At 41.7% G+C, this 7,464-nt stretch overlaps 1 protein-coding gene and 1 long non-coding RNA gene across 2 annotated transcripts in view; one reads left to right on the top strand and one right to left on the bottom strand.

The window, feature by feature from the left end:
- The window catches only part of LOC137432671 (uncharacterized), a 243,816-nt gene that overhangs the window by 50,763 nt on the left and 185,589 nt on the right, over window positions 1-7,464 (bottom strand). The gene's annotated exons all lie outside the window — the stretch shown is intronic.
- Window positions 1-7,464, top strand: part of LOC137432664 (transmembrane protein 256 homolog) — a 33,250-nt gene that overhangs the window by 5,561 nt on the left and 20,225 nt on the right. The window contains exons 2-3 of the mRNA XM_078783450.1: window positions 406-443; window positions 783-863. Coding sequence (XP_078639576.1) covers window positions 406-443; window positions 783-863 — 119 coding nt within the window. The remainder of the gene's footprint in view (window positions 1-405; window positions 444-782; window positions 864-7,464) is intronic.

Genomic DNA, 7,464 nt, shown 5'->3' on the forward strand with positions numbered 1-7,464 from the left:
TTCGTCTTTTCCCTCATTGGTCCAGCGCTGTTTGCACGCAAGTTAGTCTAGGAGTTTAGAATTTCCCAAATAATTGGCTCCCATCCTGGTCAGGTATGCACTGGGGGTTGCTCAGCTGCCCCAATTAAGATCTCATCAAGATAAATTTAGTGCAGAACCGAGGGCGCGTCCCCCGGTCGGGAGACCACATGACCTGCAGTTGAACGGAAATTATATGGAGGACATTGGAACATGTGGTTGACTAATTGGTGTCCGCGGTTGCCTAGCAACCTGCCGTGACACAAAGTTATTTATAATCGGTGGCCTCAGGCCCAGTAAGTCTGAGGAGAACCAAAATCCCCCTCATAGTAGACCCGAAACCCATGACTGTAACAATAATTATGAGGATGTTTGCTGCTTTTACAGGCTTGCGAAATAAGGAAGTGGATGAGTATTTGAAACAAGTGAGTGAATTTCTTTCTAGTTTTGCACTTTATGAAAGTAAAGTTAACATATGAAAGTTCTAATGAATATAATTGATGAAAGAAGTTCATTGTTGAGTTAAGATAAAGTGGTTGAGAAGAGAATTGTGAAATATGCAAATGTGAAACTTAAAGTTGAATGGCTTTGTCTCAGAAAGGCTGACATTTTACGAGTCTGTCTCTCTTTATTAAGATTGGTGAAAACTTGTTTAAAAGCAAGAACAATGTATAAGATATTGGAATTGTTGAATAAAGACAGGGAAAATTTTTACTGCCAATGTGACTTAATCACGTGATACTCATCTCATCCACACTGTGCAGGTGTTTGAGACTGCGAACAGATACCACTTTCTGCACACATTAGCACTACTTGGAACCCAATTTTCTTCTCGACCACGTCTGGTGAGTTTATCATTCATAAAATTTGGTTTGTATTTGGAGCATGGCTGGATGAATCTTTGGTGGGCCTGGCACCAAACAAATTTGTGGGCCCCCATGTGCAAAAATATGAAATCCATTTGTAACCATTTGTAAAAACCATTTTCAAAAATATAAGAACCATTGCAAAAAATATAAAAACTGCATGTGTGGTACATACTGGGAGGTAAGCCATTAACAGTGTGGTGACGTAATATGCCAGGTAATGTTTTTTTTTTTTTTTTTAATGGTATGTTTTCTTTTTTTTAAATTTTAATGGTATGTTTTTTTTTCAATTTTAATGGTGTTTTTTTAAAAATTTTAATGGTATGTTTTTTTTTTTCAATTTTAATGGTGTTTTTTTTTTAATGGTATGTTTTTTTTGTTTTTTTTTGTTTTTTTTAATGGTATGTTTTTTTTTCTTCCAATTTTAATGGTATGTTTTTTTTTTAAGTAGCATTAAATTCTATACATGTTCTTTGAAACATCGTGATGTGTACACTTTACATATATTTAGCTATGTTGGTCACCATAGACCTCTTCTGATAGTGGGCCTGGCATCATTGTAAACCCGGCCCTGACTTGGAGAGCAGAGCACATTGGGGCTCATTAATGTGTATCAAAATAGTGTCCGGACCTCTGTTCAGCACCTGCAGTATGAGAACAGACTGTTGCAGTCACAGGTAGATGGAACAATTGTGTTATCAAAACCACCTGATTATGATGCTAATGTAACCACAAGTTCATCTTTGAGGGATCTTTTGGCCTTTCAATATTATACACTAACATTGTAGACGACTATATTTTTCAGGAATTGAGAAATTTCTTGTGCACAAACTCATCTTGCAAGAGGAAATGGATTTTTTTTTTAATATACAAGATTGAGGTTCATGGAAGAGCAGGGTGATGGAGGGTAAAAAGGTAATGGACTAACAATGGGGCAGGTGGGTCAAATTGGACACAATAGGCAAGGGATTGAATGAAGAGGAAAAGAGGAGAGAGAGAGAGAGGAGGAGCGGAAACACAGTAAACTGCAAGTTAAGAGGGTTATGTAAACTACATGTACAGCTAATGGGGGTAAAGTCGATTGTGGAGAGGGAGGGGAGGGGGGTAGGGAAGGGGGAGAGAATATTAAAAATAGAGGGAAACAACAACTCGAAACGGCAAGTGTGTGTGTATGTATATGTATACATATGTGTATGTATATGTATATGTATACATATATATATATATATATATACATATACAGTAATACCCCGGCCTACGTCATTAATTGGTTCCATAAGCCGTGACGTAACTCGGTTTTTGACGTAAACCGGGCGTAATGCCTTTTAGCTCTTTCACGAGCCTAGACCCTTGTATACAAAAAAAAAAAAAAAAAAGCCTTAAAATGAAGACAAACACCGTAAAACTAGAGTAAATAACTCGCGAAAGTATATAACTATCGCTAAGCCTTAAAGAACATTAAAAACACATTTTAGTCATATTTTTTAATGAGTAATGAACACAATTAATAAATGAATTTGTAAAGAATAATAAATAAAATTAATAAGATTATGTTATTCACCTTAAACATGGCGTCTCTTCTGAACACAAACACACATTTTAGCAGTCTTATCCGGCGGCGCTTTTTCAGTGACGTATGCGAGAATACGTTCCCTATCATGAATGATGGTCGATACCGTCGACCGTGGCAGCCCTAAGGCATAGACCTTATCGCGAATCGGTAAATATCAACAGAGGGTGCTTCACCGCAAAGTATGATGGGATCGAAAAGGGGGCAAAGGTAAACACGAAACCAGAAGAGGAAGCGTCTGTCTACGATCGACGCTGTGTTTACGGAAAGGAAGATGGCTAATGTGAAACAAATTCAGCTTTTTTTGGCATTAAAATCCAGCGATTTAAAGAAATATTTGAGGGAAAGGGGGGTTCCCATTGGAGAAGAGAAACAACCTGCTTATGCAAGAACAGTTCCTGAATGTTGAAACCTCGATCGGCCATACAAATATCGCCGGGCTGGAACTTGTCTACAATGTTCGTCATCTTTACAATTTTTTTGTCCGACGTGTTTCCTCCTGTAGGTTTGGAAATGTATGAAATTGTTCCGCTAGGTGTAATAGCAACAAGGCACTTGAGAGTAGGTCTTGACTTATATTGGCTGTTCACTTGCGAACAAAACTTGGGAGACGGTGCTTTGTCCTAATCCAAAGCGAAATGCGAGGTCCTCGTCGCGAAGATTAAGCCGAAGCTTAATAAGTGTCATGAGTAGTTGATCCTCTAAAGATTGAGATCGCTTAACTCCGAGTTTTGTAGTATTGTTTATTTGCCAGGTCTTGTCTTCCATTGATAATTTCCCCTTATAATAATGAAGGTTCTGTGCATGAGGGGATACTTCTGCTAATAACCACTTAAACAGGTCATAACTAGGTAAACCTGTATAAAGTTTCACAAGTTCATCACAGTTTGCTATGTCCGAAACAGTAAGCTTCTTGTTACATACTGCAATGGTGGCTTTCAGTTTTGCGACGGTGTCCTTGGCTTGCAAATACTGGCTCATGAGCTGATCACAGTTCACAGTTAATTTGTCACAGTAAAAAAGTCCTAAAAGTAGTTTAAAGTGGTAAGGATCACGTAGTGTGTCAATGTAAACAAGCAGTCTGTCAAAGTGACAGCGACCGCCAGCGGCGCTATTGCCCCTTTCCGATCCCATGACGCATTGCGGTTCCGATTCGCGATAAGGTCTATGCGCTATCACCGATACTTTTTCACCTTTTTCATACCTTTTAAACAGATTTAACTTCTCTTCCATCGTAACCACATTACGCGTGGAAACACTAGCATTATCCTTCTTAGGACCCAGGGCTAACACAGACACAGTAAAGGAATACTGTACGTCGCCTCTGTTTTGAATGAGAACCAGCAGCTGCGCGTACGTACAGTATACTGTACGTACATTTTTATATTTTTTAAATGTGCTTTTTATTGTATTTTAAATTGTTTTTTAGCTTCTTTTATTGTTAATTTATGTACTATTTTATTTATTTTAAATGTATTTTTAAGGAAATTTTTTTTTCCATGTCTGTAGGAGTGATGTAAAGTCGCACATAATGACGTTCGCTGAACTGAAATTTACTCTAGAAGAGTGGCGTAAAGTCGGATTTGACGTAGGTCGAAATGGCGTAAAACGGGGTATATATATATATATATATATATACATACAGTCACGTGAAAAAGTAAGTACACCCCATGTAAAGTTTGGACTTTTTCAACATATTTCAACATACAGCTATTTGATCTTCATTTCAACAATATTGATAGATAAAGGTGATATAATATAACAAATATCATGAAACATTTACATATTGTCGTCCATTGTATAATTTAAATAAACATAAATGCAAATTTCACATGTCGTAAAAGTAAGTAAACCCTTGGCTCTAATCGGTGGTATTGCCCCCTTTGGCAGAAACAACCTCAAGTAGGCGTTTCTTATAACTGTCTACCAGTCTGACATCGACTGGGAGAAATTTTTGCCCACTCCTCCATGCAGAATTCTTTCAGCTGTGCGATGTTTGAGGGGTTTCTTGCATGCACAGCTCGTTTCAAATCCCCCCACAACATCTCGATGGGATTTAGATCTCGGCTTTGACTTGGCCATTCCAGAACCCTCCATTTCTTTCTTTTCAGCCATTCCTTGGTGGATTTTCTGGTATGTTTAGGGTCATTGTCATGTTGCAAGGTCCACCTTCGGTTGAGCTTCAACTTTCCGACAGATGGCCTCACATTATCCTCAAGCACCCTCTGGTACAATGAAGAATTCATAGTGGATTATATGATGGTGAGCTGCCCAGGCCCTGATTCAGCAAAGCTGCCCCAAACTTTAATATTTCCACCACCATGCTTTACAGTTGGTATCAGCTTCTTGTGGTCAAATGCTGTCTTTGGTTTTTGCCAAACATGTCTTCTGGTACTGTGGCCAAATAGCTCTACCTTTGACTCATCTGTCCAGAGCACATTGTTCCAGAAGTGCTGGTCTTTGCCGAGGTGATCATTGGCAAACTTTAGTCTTGCCCTGATGCTCTTTCTGGACAGCAAAGGTTTCCTCCTGGCACACCTCCCATGTAGATCAAATTTGTGCAGCCTCTTTCTAATGGTAGACTCGTGCACTTTGACATCAACAGTGGGAAGAGCTACCTGTAGGTCCCGTGATGACATTCTGGGGTTCTTCGAGACTTCTTTCAGCATCTTGCGGTCTGCTCTCGGGCTGAACTTGCTGGGGCGGCCTGGCCTGAACAAGTTGGCAGTTGTTTGGAATCTTCTCCACTTGTAGATGATCTTCCGGACAGTCGAATGATTGATTTCAAATTGATTGGAGATCTTTTTAAATCCCTTCCCAGACTCAGGCATCTATAACCTTCTTTCTGAAGGCCTCAGAGAGCTCTTTTGAACAAGGCATGGTGATACCGCACACTTCAACATCAAAGAGCAAACCAAACTAAATGTCTGAGGTTTAAATAAGACAGGTTCCTCCAAGATCCTCTCTAATGATGTTCTAATCATTTGCACCTGAGCTGGTGCACCTGATTCTAATTTTCTGTATTTGAAGTAGTGATAAATGTAGGGGAGTACTGACTTTTTCCACATGTGAAATTTGCATTTATGTTTATTTAAATTATACAATGGTCGACAAAATGTAAATGTTTCATGATATCTATATATATATAAAACACAGTTTGTGTGTGTGTGTGTGTGTGTGTGTGTGTGTGTGTGTGTGTGTGTGTGTGTGTGTGTGTGTGTGTGTGTGTGTGTGTGTGTGTGTGTGTAATGTTACCGATAGACTCCTAAACGGAGAGGCTCACGTGCTTGATATTTGGCACAGACATGGCCATTGAGCCTGGGAAGAACATGGCCGACCTAAAAAAAAAAAATTCATAATATTTTTTTACCATATTTTTACCTCAGCGCATTTCAGCGAGGAATATTATGCACGGAATCTGAGGCGGTGGCAGAGCAGCGTGCTGATTCGCTCAGAGCGATCACGTGATGTTCCTTGCCGCCATAAACTCAGTTACGCGTTCGCACGTATTTCAGAGCGAAAAGCGATTGCATTTTTTCACATTTCAGCGAGGAACATTGCCATTCACACCACATAGGTTTTTCTTTCTTTCATCTTTACGAGATCCATATTTTTTATTCATATTTACCTCAGCGCATTTCAGTGAGGAATATTATACACGGAATCTGAGCAGGTGGCAGAGCAGCGCGCTGATTCGCTCAGAGCGATCACGTGATGTTCCTTGCCGCCAGAAACTCACAGTTACGCGTTCGCACGTAATTCACATGTTCAAAACAAACGAGATCCGCGAAGCGAGTTCGTCGAGTCGTGCTAACCAAGATGGCGACACAGCGGCTTCACTTTTCACGGAGTATGAGCGTTCTATATATTTTCAATTCATTGTGCCCGACTCGCTCACGTACTTGATTTGTGGCATAGACATGGCCATTGGGCCTTCACGGTGTAATTTGTGCGTGGCTTTTGTCCGAGTGAGCTTGAGTCGAGAGGGGTTGTACGGGTTGGGTTGGGAATGTACGGGTTGGGAATGTACGGGTCTCCCTTCCCCCGCCCGGCAACGCCGGTACTGGAGGGCGTCACAGGATCGGTGAGTCTCCAAAATCCGCTTCGTGCTATTGCGAAGATGCAGGACGATGTCGCGATTGTTGTGCTGCTCTCCGTCCATGAGAACTGCAACGTCATTGTTGACTGGCCCTCCCCTTCCCTCCCCCTCCACCCTCCCCCTCCCCCTTTCCCTCCCCCTCCCCCTTTCCCTCCCCTTCCCCCTCCCCCCCCTCCCCCTCCCCACCCACACTCCCCCTCCCCACCCACACTCCCCCTCCCCCCTCCCACCCCTCCCCCCCTCCCCCCTCCCACCCATCTCCCCCTCCCATCCCTCCCACCCCTCTCCCCCTCCCATCCCTCCCACCCCTCTCCCCCTCCCATCCCTCCCCCTCCCCCCCTCTCCTCCCCTCCCCCCTCTCCTCCCATCCCCTCCTCCCCCTCCCCCCTCTTCTCCCCTCCCCCCCTCTTCTCCCCTCCCCCTCCCCTCTCCTCCCCTCCCCCCCGTTTCCCCTCCCCTTCCCCCTTCCCTCCCCTCCCCTGCTCGGCAATGCCGGGTACTTCTGCTAGTTTGTTATATTATATCACCTTTATCTATCAATATTGTTGAAATGAAGATCAAATAGCTGTATGTTGAAATATGTTGAAAAAGTCCAAATGTGACATGGGGTATACTTACTTTTTCACGTGACTATATATATACGGTGTTATCTGTGCAGTGTCTGTCCTGTCCTGTGTTGTGTTGTCATGTCTTGTGTTGTCACTGAACTACTTTCTCAAACTTTTGTGAAATCGTACCAAACTTCTGGTGTGCACATATCTCTCCTGTCGGTATGTCCTAAGGGTTGTTTTTTTTGTATCCAATTTTTTATTTTTTATTTTTTTTGGGAATTTTTTCGGGAAAAAAATTTAATTTCCAACTTAAGTTTTCAACTTCAATTGTTTATAAAATGTGATATCACGTATATTACA

This window comes from Myxine glutinosa, chromosome 8, assembly GCF_964187855.1.
Source record: "Myxine glutinosa chromosome 8, kmMyxGlut1.1, whole genome shotgun sequence".
Taxonomy (NCBI): domain Eukaryota; kingdom Metazoa; phylum Chordata; class Myxini; order Myxiniformes; family Myxinidae; genus Myxine; species Myxine glutinosa.